Source organism: Plenodomus lingam (genome assembly GCF_022343315.1).
Source record: "Plenodomus lingam strain CAN1 chromosome Unknown contig_1, whole genome shotgun sequence".
NCBI lineage: Eukaryota > Fungi > Ascomycota > Dothideomycetes > Pleosporales > Leptosphaeriaceae > Plenodomus > Plenodomus lingam.
This window is the reverse complement of record NW_027093927.1, coordinates 1669867-1682076: the sequence shown is the minus strand read 5'-3', so window position 1 is coordinate 1682076 and position 12210 is coordinate 1669867. Positions and strand designations below refer to the sequence as shown.

General features: G+C 50.5%; 9 protein-coding genes across 9 annotated transcripts; 3 read left to right on the top strand and 6 right to left on the bottom strand.

The window, feature by feature from the left end:
• Positions 1-394: 394 nt before the first annotated feature.
• Positions 395-1002, top strand: IAQ61_000458 (uncharacterized protein; the record flags this gene model as incomplete). The annotated part of the gene is made up of 2 exons (XM_003835594.2): positions 395-644; positions 803-1002. 2 exons carry the CDS (start codon positions 395-397, stop codon positions 1000-1002), a joined length of 450 nt encoding a protein of 149 aa, XP_003835642.2.
• Positions 1003-1104: 102 nt separating this feature from the next.
• IAQ61_000457 (uncharacterized protein) lies at positions 1105-1932 on the bottom strand (the record flags this gene model as incomplete). The annotated part of the gene is made up of 1 exon (XM_003835593.2): positions 1105-1932. One exon carries the CDS (start codon positions 1930-1932, stop codon positions 1105-1107), a length of 828 nt encoding a protein of 275 aa, XP_003835641.2.
• Positions 1933-5284: 3352 nt separating this feature from the next.
• On the top strand, positions 5285-6879 carry IAQ61_000455 (uncharacterized protein; the record flags this gene model as incomplete). The annotated part of the gene is made up of 3 exons (XM_003835591.2): positions 5285-5863; positions 5917-6105; positions 6159-6879. Exons 1-3 carry the CDS (start codon positions 5319-5321, stop codon positions 6877-6879), a joined length of 1455 nt encoding a protein of 484 aa, XP_003835639.2. The 5' UTR covers positions 5285-5318.
• A 32-nt stretch (positions 6880-6911) lies between these two features.
• Positions 6912-7226, top strand: IAQ61_000454 (uncharacterized protein; the record flags this gene model as incomplete). Its single annotated transcript, XM_066094681.1, has 1 exon — positions 6912-7226. One exon carries the CDS (start codon positions 6912-6914, stop codon positions 7224-7226), a length of 315 nt encoding a protein of 104 aa, XP_065955534.1.
• Positions 7227-7336: 110 nt separating this feature from the next.
• IAQ61_000453 (uncharacterized protein) lies at positions 7337-7652 on the bottom strand (the record flags this gene model as incomplete). The annotated part of the gene is made up of 2 exons (XM_066094680.1): positions 7337-7478; positions 7570-7652. The coding sequence occupies 2 exons, from the start codon at positions 7650-7652 to the stop codon at positions 7337-7339; spliced, it is 225 nt and encodes a 74-aa protein (XP_065955533.1).
• Positions 7653-7982: 330 nt separating this feature from the next.
• IAQ61_000452 (uncharacterized protein) lies at positions 7983-8706 on the bottom strand (the record flags this gene model as incomplete). The annotated part of the gene is made up of 2 exons (XM_003835590.2): positions 7983-8152; positions 8352-8706. Coding segments are annotated over 2 exons (525 nt in total), but the record flags the coding sequence as incomplete, so codon positions are not given.
• Positions 8707-9363: 657 nt separating this feature from the next.
• Positions 9364-10189, bottom strand: IAQ61_000451 (uncharacterized protein; the record flags this gene model as incomplete). Its single annotated transcript, XM_003835589.1, has 2 exons — positions 9364-9521; positions 9577-10189. 2 exons carry the CDS (start codon positions 10187-10189, stop codon positions 9364-9366), a joined length of 771 nt encoding a protein of 256 aa, XP_003835637.1.
• Positions 10190-10773: 584 nt separating this feature from the next.
• Positions 10774-11052, bottom strand: IAQ61_000450 (uncharacterized protein; the record flags this gene model as incomplete). Its single annotated transcript, XM_066094679.1, has 1 exon — positions 10774-11052. One exon carries the CDS (start codon positions 11050-11052, stop codon positions 10774-10776), a length of 279 nt encoding a protein of 92 aa, XP_065955532.1.
• Positions 11053-11322: 270 nt separating this feature from the next.
• On the bottom strand, positions 11323-11746 carry IAQ61_000449 (uncharacterized protein; the record flags this gene model as incomplete). The annotated part of the gene is made up of 4 exons (XM_066094678.1): positions 11323-11403; positions 11491-11514; positions 11561-11662; positions 11741-11746. The coding sequence occupies 4 exons, from the start codon at positions 11744-11746 to the stop codon at positions 11323-11325; spliced, it is 213 nt and encodes a 70-aa protein (XP_065955531.1).
• Positions 11747-12210: the final 464 nt, after the last annotated feature.

Below are 12210 nucleotides of genomic sequence, written 5' to 3'. Positions count from 1 at the left end.
ATGTACCCTTTGCAGTCCAAACCTGATTGGTGCAATCAATGCTCCGTCCAAGTAACCGCGGCTCAATTCCGATGGTCCCTTGCGAACACTGCTTCCCCACATGCGCCCTACACCAGAGTACATACACGCCTTCACAGTTGCAAGATTCCCCCTAGCCCTTACCGAGCCCGTCTTTGGACCTCAGCTCTCTCCAATTGCATCCCAAGACCCAATCCCCAAGAACCCTCTTTACCCGCTGCACCCACACCACACCTCTCCCGCTCCCCCAACGCCCGTCCCGCCTCCAATTCTCCCCTCCACACGACCCCACCTCCGGCCGTAATCCAGACACACACGCTAGTTTTGTGTGTATATATATAGCGATACATATATATATATATATATATATATATATATGCTCCTCCCGCGCTTCCTCCTCTTCCGTACACGCTTTCCATCGTCCATCCTACGCCTACGCACGACGCAACGCACTTCGCCTTTCATATTCGACGTATACCGCACCATGGCGACTGGATCTGCTCCGCTGCAGGAATGGCTCGTTATCATCCCGGATCATGTTGGTGCGCTGAACAAGCGGCTTGCGGCGCGGCCGAAGCATTTGGAGGGGTTGAAGAAGGATAGGGAGGATTTGTGGTTGTGGGGTGGTATGTTTGTATATTTTTGTTTACTCGTCACTTTGCAGGTCTTTGTTGGAGGGGTTCTGCTTTGGATATGTACCTGGTGCATTATTCCAGATTCTTCCTGAAATGCAATGCAAAGTTTATGGGAGTGTTGGAGATGGGCTGACGTGGATTTGTTGTAGGCGCTATGCTCGAGGAGCCTATCGAACCTGGGTCCACTGATCCGCCCAAGATGAAGGGTAGTGCCATGTTGATTGGTGCAAAGACAAAGGAGGAAGTCATCGAGAGGGTTAAGAAGGATGTTTATGTCGACGAGGGGGTGTGGGATCTCGAGAAGATACAGATTATTCCGTTTAAGAGCGCGCTGAGGAAGGCTTTGTAGAAGTGGTCACGGTACTTTGGCCTCGATGTCATATACTATAGATCTCAATGACAGACGGCATCATGCTGAAGCCAGATATTCAGTGGAACTTGGCACGTGCAATCAACCACTTGATTCCTGTGAAGCAGCTTCTAACAAGCCAGACACCGTCGTAACAACATACCCCCTCCTCTTCAACTCGGGCAAAACCTTCCTCAACATCGGCGCCGTCCAGCTCCGGCGATCATGACAAATAATAATACTCCCACTCCTCACCATACTCAACACATGCCTCGCATTCAGCCACGCATACCCTATCTGCGGATCATGCGGATACACACCGCCCAACACCATCCTGTACCCCATGCCCGCCACCACCTCCCTCATCCACGTGCTGAAAAACCCACTCCCCGGGCGAAAATACCGCGGCGGCCTCGACACGCCAACCGCCTCATACGTGCTGTTGATCAAGCGGTCTACGCTGCTAATCTGTGCCGCCAGATTCTCCGGCCCCAACCCCCTCGACGGCTCGTCCCGCATGGCATGATTCCCCAATTCCATGCCCCGTCCCACAAGCTCGGGCAGCACCTGCTCGCGACCAGCCACTTGTGCCCCGATGACGAAAAACGTGGCCCTGGCGTCGTGTTCGCGCAGTACGTTTGCTATTTCCAGGGTAAACTCCGAGGGCGCGTCGTCTATGGTTAGAGCGACGATTTTTTGCTTTCGCGCGGGTGAGGAGGCTGCTGGTCGTGGCGGGAGTGATACGTGCCAGAGGACGTCGGGCCAGCGGTGGGCAAAGTAGCGGATGAGTAGGTGTGGTGGCTTGTAGATGATGTAGAAGGGTGTGAGGAAGGTGAGGAGTGTGAGGAGGGCGAGGAGCATGGTTGCGAGGCGTTTTCGGCGGGCGCGCGTGGTGGGTAGGCGGAGGATGCGGAGGGAGGGGCGGGGCATGGTGGTGGTGTGGGTGTGTGAGGTTTGGGGGGATGTGGTTAGGGTGGGGAGGTTCATTGTCGGATTGTCATGTATATATATATATATATATATATATATATAATGTTCTTGCTCGGGGGATATCTGTCAATGGGTAGGTGATGGGATGATTTGTAGGATTGGGGTTTTAGTGTTTGTTTCGTTCGGGCGTAGATTGGGATGGGGGGGAGGGATTGAGCATGCTTGGATGAAGGAAGGTAGGCAGGCACACAAGTTGAGGATGTGGACGAAAGTGGGTTAGCGGCAGAAGCGGGGACCACCAGGGATGGTTGACTAGCGCAACACGTGTGCGCGCGCATCTCCTCTCGCGAATTTTCTTCCAAGATTGTTCCTGCGATCTCCGTCCCATCGTTCACAGCAGGTAGCATCAGTAGCAGCGAGAAGCCACGCATCTGTTCCATGCGTCTTACGACCGGTTACATGCCCATTGAATCGATGTAAATACGATCCATATTCACGTCAGGAACCAATTTGTCACGCTTATTCGAACCGTTTCCAACTTCGACATAAGCCCTCTAAGAATGTTCCAAGAACGACACCGTGAGCGTTGAATTGACCTGGCTGCCTCTTTTTGTGGCTACTCGGGTCTCATTGCGTTCATACAACTCCTCGCGTGATAGCCGGGCGTTTGCATACTGCTGTCACATACCGCCAGTCTAGCAACCAACCCGCATCGTAATCAAATGGAACTGAACTGTCCTGGTTTGGAATAGTCTTACAGTCGACAAATACTGTCTTCGATAGCTCCTCGTACCGTCTTCCAAGCGGTGGGACAGTAGAGCAGCTCCTCCCTTGGACGCAGAGACGGATGAAGAGATAAGTACGCATAACATGAGGACTAGGCTTTCCTTCAGGTGTTGCAGCATCGTTTGAAGGCCAACGATTCATGGGCTTGGGCTTGTGAGGGGGACTTTGAAGAGCACAGATTGTCACCTACTAGGATGTTGTTGAGTTTGTGGATGACGAGGCAAAAACACAGTAGCTAACAGTAGAGTACTGATAAGCATGTTATATCGTGCCAATCACGACAGCAAAAGAATACCAGGGCCGGCCATAATGCCGTGAGCCAGTTACAACACAATTACAACACAAGCCATCCCGTCCTTGGAAGTGAATGGTGGACATGGCTTGATCTAGTCAAGCAACAAAAAGAAAGTAGGGAAACTCCCCCGGGAAGGCTCGAACTTCCAACCTCTCGATTTGCCAGGGGTAACAGTCGAACGCGCTAGCCAATTGCGCCACGGAGGATCGTTAAGATCGGACGCGGTTTTGCGTCGTGGATTTGACTTTCGATGCAGAAATCGGCAAATTAGAAGGTTATATACTTGGTCAGCGTACATATCAGCAGTGCAGTCCTTATGTGAAGGCTCTTTTGCGGCAATCTCGTTGTTTCGAGATGGTGGGGTAGAGGGGCATGGTCTGACGGAGCGGGGCACAATTTATTCGTTGCCGGATCCATGCATTAGATTGCAAACGTCTACTCTAGGACACTAGAGTTGGCGCTAAGGGATATAGAAGTCATGATGATGTGGTTTTCATGTAGATATGGGGTGAAGCAACAATTCTTTTGTGTACACTTGACAGTTTCTCAGCTGAGCCTTCTAATGGCTAAAAATGAGCAGATGCTAGCGCCCTACACACCTTCTTTAGGAGTGGATGGAAAGTGGAACAATACAATTAGCTAGGCCCAGGGCTACTACACAAGTCTACCTACGTCACTACTTGCCGTTCAAGCAGAGCTCAAGGCCTGATTGTTTGTGATGGAAGATTGATAGGTACACAGCTAACAGTACAACTCCCAATGCTTGAGGCATCTCCTTAGATCTTTGACACTACACCAGGACCGGAATAATGCGACTGTTGCTATAATTAGGATATCTGTAATAATTGAACAAGTCTATACAATTTTTATTGACAAAAAGGAAAGATTCAAATCTGCCATTGACTTTGATCCCATATCATCGCATAGTGGCAGCCCAGCATCGCACGTACCCAGTTCCGGCGCACATCATTGAGAGATTAATGGGTGGGTTCGAGGTAATCTTACTAATCATAGGCCGGCCTAGTAATGAAGGACTTCCTTGAGCTTTTGTCGAACTTATTAATAAACCAATAGATTCCGGTATTTCGCTTGCAATAACCGATAGAAGAACTCCGGCTACCAAAATCCTATAAAGTCTACAGTGGAATTGAACCAATGAAAATACATGTTCGTTTATGGAAGCGGAGATTGAACTCTAGAATGAAAAACACGGAACAGACAGTTTACCTTCAATACTGAGGTATTCGTACATCTCGACATCACTTCACTCCAAGGAGGTTCGATAGTATAGTAACGATGCAACCCCGCGCATCGGAACATCGCCAAGCGAGCCATGCAGCAAGCATGACGATTCATGCACCTCACAATCTTTGGCGTCTTGGTCCCAGGTTTCGAGCTTCCTCTTGCGATACAGATTTGCAGTAACTTCAGCGGGGCATGATACCGCGACTGCATTTCATTGCAATACACTACGGTACAAAACCGGTTTACAGTAGCTATATTTATCTAGAGTAGACTAAGAAGTAGTTTAGGTAGAAGAAGTAAACCTAAATAGGGTTTACTATACTATGTATTCTACTTTTACTTCTACTTCTATTAATCTACTAGTATTACGTAGTAATAACTAGTTTCCTACTAACTATCTAAGTATTTTACCCCTCCTTTCTTTAATCTTCTTCACCACCTCCACCACCTCTACCACCTCTATCACCACCTCTACCACCTCTATCACCACCTCTACCACCTCTATCACCACCTCTACCACCACCTCTACCACCACCTCTACCACCACCTCTACCACCTCTATCACCACCTCTACCACCACCTCTATCACCACCTCTATTATCACCACCTCCTATTAGTAAAAATATCATGACTTATTATTATGTCATATGTACGTATAGCGTAAAGCTAATCTTCTCTACCCCTTTTAGTCTTAGTTAGGTATTATAGCGTATAATAGAAATAAAACTACTTTTATGCTTAATTTAAACCCCTACTATAAAGTAAACTACTACTTTAATAAAAGTAAACTACTACTTTAAACCTATTTATAGGTATACACAAGGTTAGTTTACACCTATATAGTAAACCCCTAGTGTACCATTCTACAGTAAACAATTTTTTACCGTAGTGATAGCGATACCGGTATCCTTTCCGACGTCGGCTTCCTCGCAAGATAGTCGGCAAATATACAACTAGGATGAAGAGTGGGATAGCGGAAATGGGGGGATGGGATCATATAAGCGAAGGATTGCTCTAGGTGTGAAGCCTGCTACTCCTAGCTGAGGTCTGCGAACCAAAGATGCTGCCAACATTTTGCACATTCGCACTCTGTGCAGTTCCACCCTTACGATCTGCAACTGCCTCGCCGATCCATACACATTATCCCCACGCCTTTCCAGACACGGCACAATGGCCATTGGCCAGAGTCGGGAAAGCACTGGAGCAACAGCTCCCCGGTGAAGATCTCCAAGCCATCATCTCGGAAATATCACAGGCAAACATCGAAGCCACCATCCGGAAGCTCGCATCCTTTGGCACGCGCCACACGCTGTCTAGCCAGACTGACCCCGAACGAGGCATTGGCGCAGCAAGAACATGGCTGACTGCAAAGTTCCAAGAGGCAGCAGATGCGAGCGAAGGAAGGATGACGGTTGATTGGAATAGTTTCATCAAATATCCTGGCGACAACGAGCGTATCATCTTTCCCGTCAACATAACGACTGTCGTGGCTACACTGAAAGGAAGCGAGGACCCAGAGCGGCTCTATGTTACAGGAGGTCATTATGATTCCAGAAACAGTAATCCCATTGACTATCAGGGTGATGCTCCGGGCGCTGTCGATGAGTGGGTTGAGAGCGCCGTGATAGCATCCAAAACGCATGCTTACAGGTTTCCAGTGCTTCTGGCGTCGCAGTCTCTCTCGAACTCGCACGCATCTTTGCTAGGTACAGGCCCAAAGCCTCCATTGCCTTCACCGCTTTTGCAGGGGAAGAGCAAGGCCTTCTCGGTGCAGAGCACCTGGCCCAAACCTACAAGAACAATTCAGCCAACGTCGCTGGAATGATCAACCTCGACATGGTAGGCAAGTACGTAATAGATTTATTCTCGGTTGCAGATTCTAGTGCTAATCTCATGCAAGTTCAAAGGCCGAAGATGGTACGTCTGACCCGAATAACATCAGACTGTTCTGCCAGGGCACTCCCCTGACCGAGGACGACACATCCGCCATCTCTCGTGTCAGCATTGGCGGCGAAAATGATAGCCCCGCGCGGAACTTGGGCCGACACATCTATGAAGTCGCCTCCAATGCCTTCACCGAAATGACAGTCCGTCTCGTATACCGTCTCGACCGCTACTCTCGCGGAGGTGACCACCGACCTTTTCTCGAAGCCGGGTACACCGGTGTACGCTTCGTCCAGCCCAACGAAGACTATACGCAACAGCACCAGAACGTCACTGTGCGCGCTGGCAAGCAATACGGCGACTTGGTGGAGTGGTTAGACTTTGAGTACAACACGCGCGCTGCAAAGGTCGTTGCAAGTACAATGTGGAGTCTTGCCAATGCGCCTGATATTCCCCGAAATGTCGGTAGCAATGTCACTACTAGCGACAATTTTAGTCAGTTCAAGTGGGAGGCGCCGGTAGGACTACCGCCCGAGGGGTATGAGATTGTGTATCGTGAGACGATTGAGCCGCATTGGACGAGTGTGATTGAGGTGGGCAATGTGCAGTGGTACAATCTGACAAGTGCAACGATTCACAAAGATAACGTGATATTCGGGGTCAGGAGCGTGGGAGCTGGAGGGTACAGAAGTCCTGCGGTATTGCCGTTCCCGTTCGGGTGCACAAGGAACTGCTAGAAGATGCTGGATAAACACTAAGCAGAAGATGAATGAAGCCAATCAGCCTACTTCATTCGACCATAATAGAAAAGGCGGTCAAGTCATCGACATGTCGGAAGGATCTCCAGAATGGTCAAGTCATCAAAATTGCGGAACGGTCTCCAGAATTCCCCAAAAAGCATAGCGACGTCGGTGACTGCGCCGCTAGTCGAATTATCACACCGAATGTCAGATGTAAGAAACCCGATTTCACATGTCATCCTACAAATGTCAAACCCACCATAGGGATTAGACTATTTCACCCAAGAAACCACAGATTGTCATTCGGAAACCATCCCTTATCGAGGGTTGCCAGACATGGATGATCTTCGAGTATCAAAATTGCAACCACAGCCCTGTAGGCAGACAAGCAGTTTCGTCTAACCACTAGCCTCCCACCTAGCCACAGAGTACCTGCATCTGCAAAACTATAAGTCTATTCGGTCTCTTCGCACCGATAAGCAGCTACTGGTACCGAAGGAGGGAATGCATGCTCGAATCTCGATAAGTATGCCCGCCGTCCAAAACTAGTGAAGAAGGTTTTTATACGACTCGTACAGTGCTCCTTTGTCATCGTACTAGGATCAAGTTAACAAACTGCTAACAAGTGTTTCGTCGCACGGAGACCGAGGCACTAGACACGACGCTAGTAGGGAACGTGTGGCTTACTGTGTAGACGAATGGTGGGTACAACAGCTCACTTCTCGTGTAAGACGCAGGAGAATGGATAATGAATAGGGTAAAGAATACATGGGCGGTATTGTGGCGTAGTCCTGTGGGCGTGTATGTGCCAGGCGCCAATCGTACGTAGTATACAGAGTTACGTTAGTCGCCGAAGACCTGGAGCCAAACGAACACTACTCCAATGGCGGCGCTACGCAACCAACTCCGAAACCAAGGATGCGCACATCCGCGGTAATTGCAAGAATTAGAGTTGGTTGCCCGATCAAGTGCCGTTCATGGCTTCACGACCCGAGGAACGCCCCGCACCGTCTCCTCTCGGTAATATGGTACCGTGGAGAGTACTCCCATTTCGGGGCGCAAAGCCGTATGTCGTATGTGAAGATCCTACTGTGGGGCATCTACGAGTTTGGATCAGCGGAGGTCGAAACACGCGAGAGTGTTTTCTTTTCCTGCATCTGTATCATGGACGCCACAATACGCTCAAGCTTCGATGCGCAGATGTTGGATGCTTGTAGTCTCGGTTGATCAACCCCAGAACCAGAATCTGATATCCGAGCCGCAACTATGTCTATACAAAGCAGTAAACTTTGCATTCCTGTCTCAGGTTCACACAATCACCGCGGGCAGTTTCTAGCGTTAGACATCAAGTCGAGCAAGATCTTGGACTGGGTTGTATGTCTCAGTTACGGGGACTACAGGATGACGTCGGTTTGGTGAAGGGGCATTAGGGCTGAGCGTTGCGTCGTTCAAACCTTCACATAGATTACCTAGCTGGTTCCTGACTAATCGTCTCTTCCGCGTAACTTCAAACATAAATGTGCCAAGAATGGGAGGCGAGATTGCCCGACTGCTCAGGGACAAGCGACGATGTACGATGGAAGTACAAGCGAGAGCTATGCGGTGGAGGCAAGACAGCTCAGCCCGTTGGTGTGCACGAACGGTGTTCACACAGGTCCCAGAAGCCCTCTTAGCGGGAGGACTACGAGCCGTCTTGTGTGGAAGAAGGTTTGCGACACCATCTCCACAGTGATGGGTTGTCTTTGTGTTCGTGGCGTTTATGCAGGTATACAACGCGAGGTGTTGGGTTGCTGTGTCCCAAGGTTCAGGTCCGCCGTGCCGTAGGCTGATCGAGGTCAAGATTAGGTTTCGCACATCGTATTATGCGCATGGTCCAGATCTTGAGATGTGTCGCGCCACTGTCTGGGCTCCACATCGAAATAGGGTTTAGCTCTGTGCACTGTGGCGGATTCCGGAAGAGGAATATGGTTCGTGAATGGTACGATGCTTGCAATGATGTACGATGAATGTATTCGATTGTGAGGTATCAGGCCATGCTATCATTCATACCAGGGACTTGCTCGAGAGCAGATGATCCGTACCAAGCCACAGCGGGGAGGGATTGAGGTGTTCTCTGCTTGGCACAATGTAGCCGATTACAGGCTGGCGTAGAGCATGTGCAAGCGGTCTTTAGAGATACACCGATCTTGATGTGGGCAATGAAGCATACCATTCCATCGATGCAGGGTCATCAAGGATGGAGTGAGTATTGATATTCCTGGCTCCAGTCATTTGCAGTCTGCAGACACACTTATCGGCTTGCTGCCAAATCGAGGAAGAGAATGTTCATACTCATATCTTACATGTATATATACTAGTACAGTGCCGTGAGCCTGGGAACTTACAGAATAGTCATCCAACGACCGTTTGTTCAGCATCACCTTGATTTGATGGAACTAGGGGTCCTCTTGATTTATCTTTGAGCAATCAACTTGAGGGTTGTTACGGGGCAGTTTTCTTTGGCTTCTTCTTGCCAATGTTGTATCCCCATCCTCTGAGTGTCTTGACGACTTTGGGAAGGACGGCCGCGGTCAATGGTACTCGGATGAAGATCAAGGACTTGTGTACTAAGTATGCCAGACCGAGCTGGGTCCAAATCGCTAGAATAGTGTTAACCATGACAGCTATACACATGTGAAAAAGACAACTTCTTACAAGCATCTGCGTTGGTCGGACGCACAAGGACACCGTCAGCGTTGACGTAGCCCTCTCTTGCACTGGCCTCGGCGGCCTTCTCCGCCTCCTTGGCAGCGATTTCTTCTGGCGTTTTTCTGCCTGCATTGGGAAATGCGAGTCGTACAACACTCCAGAATGCATTCTTGACTAAATCTTCGTAGTGTCCAATCCTCTCTGTGCCTAACAGCTGGACTGCCAGAAAGCAGACAGGGAAGTCAATGGCAGACAGGCCAAGATAGACGCCGACCGCAGTCCATCCGTACTCTTTGGATAGCTGCTTAAGACGCTGTGATATTGATAGTGCTGGTTCGGGGCTGCCTAGATGTGGCGTAGGGTCGACGTGATTCGACCTGGATTTGTCGCTTTTCCATCGTATGGACCGGAAGCGGCGGGCGAGAGCGGAGCACTGAAGGCGGAGGGGTAGAAGAGCGATGTGCGGGAGGCGCGGATGTCGGACTCTTGATCGAGTCAAAAGTTGCGTCGAGGTGAAGAAGTTGCGTAGCGAGGGTGTCGAGGGACGGGAAGCCGACTTTGCTGCGACAGGCCCGAGGAGAAACTGGTGACTATAGAGGCGTGCAAGGTGCGTCTTCATTGGCAATCGTCGTTATATTATAGGCCAGACCCGGTCTATGATTGCTCACGTGCAGATGGACGACGGCTTGTCTTGAGCAATTCGGACAGCTAGGACTTGTTCTATGTCTGGAGTTGTCTTTCGAAAGTGCCTAGACGTCAAAGTGTTGAATGATGTGCCATGTCCATCATTGCCAAGGCCGACAATCTCAGGGTCCAGCTCGGCCGAATGAAATTCCACTCCCGAGGTCCCCATGACTTTTTTTACTTCTCCCACCCTTCCACAGAATTGGCTTTTCGCAACCGCAACGTTTGCAAACCATCTGGAAAACCTTCCCCGTGTTCTTACTCTCACCGATCCTTCCTGGGTTCAACTTCGGCAATCCTCATGGAACAGGCTTGCCATGGTGAATCGCATATTGCGTGGGCCTGCTGGCTGTTTGCTGGCTTCACCACGCTTGTCGGCTTGTTAGGTACCTACCGTACCTACGCCAACATGGACAATCTTTGTTCAGGACGAGAATGGCACGGGCGAGCTGTGGTGCTTGCTTGCTTGCTTGATTGAGGCATCGACAGCAGTTCACCGACAGTCGGTACCTGCCCTGGTCAATCTGATGGCAATGCTGCGTTCATGGCCCAAGGCCTGCCAGGAACCCAAAAGCTTGGCCAAACGCAGCTGGCCTTCTTTCGATGGTCAGGCATATCTCGACTGCTTTTGCCCAAGTGGACGCCAATTTCCGGCTGTCGACGGGATCTGGGGGATTGGGGCTCGCACGCAGTGTGGCCCCACGATAGGTAGGTAGTGTGTGGCATGTGCCTGGGGCTTGGTGGTGCTAGGTGACGATCATCCACATTCTTCAACTCGGAATGTGAAGGCACGTCCATGGAAATTACCGACGAAAGCGTTAGGCTGCCGCCGACCGTTAAGTGGAAGCGCTTCCTCGAAAAGTCTCGAAGCGGGCTCCCAGGTACACAGTAACATTGTCGGTTTGTCGCAGGTTGCACACAGACAGGCATAGCCAGGCAACCAACCCCTGGTGGACAAGCCATATGGCAAGGCGGAACGTGGCTAGCATGCAATGATGCTCGGCACATGCTCAGTGTTTCCATTCGCTTGCAGCACATCAATCATACACTATGCCTACCCACATATGATCAGTACATGATGGCAGACTGTGTCTGAGCAACTGCCGTCTCGCGAGCCTCAGGCCCCTGGTGGAAGCTTGGGCTGGAGTGCTACTCGGTGCTGTCCATGTAGCATCATGGCCAAGCTCTTGACGCCTGCACAGTGCTTGGACGATCGCATGCCGATGCTCCATGTACCACTCTCGGGCCAGTATGTATGACCTGTATTCTATAAGGTGAATTCTAAACTACGGGGCACAGCGCGTACTTTTGTCCTTGACCGTGCAGATCCAACTCTCTGTATGCGATCCAATTTACCGGTACCGATGGCGCGGTTTTGTGGAATAGGAGGACGCTCTGTCACAGAATTCTGCAGAGTGCTCCCATCCCAAGGTCAGCGATGATCCTCTGCATCTTGCACCTGTCATTCCTACTATAGCATACGTACACGCATGATGAGCAGCTAGGTTGGCTACATCCTCGTGCGCGGGTTCTGGGATACAGGGGCGGGGTCTGATCATGAGAGCTTGCATGGGATACCTGGGCGTCAAAGACACCCATTTTCCACAGACCTAGTCAGTTAGCAACATCATCCAAACGTCTCACATTAGCCGGATTCGACCTGACACGGTTCCACACAAGCTCCACCGCATTTGGGGTTCTCGACTCAAGCGCCTGGGTCCGTTGCCTGCAAGTCTGTTTCCCGGCAACGCGTGCTGCGCTTCCCTTCCCCGGTACACGTTCCACTGCCGAACCCCGGGAGCATCGACAATGATCATATCAAGTCCCCAGCAATTCTTGACTGCGTGGCACCAGAATATGCACACCTGCCCATCTACCATCAAACGGCTCGCTCTAGCTCTGTGCTATCTGACTAACGCATTCGAGAGCCATATTCAACACACGGCTCGGCGCCTG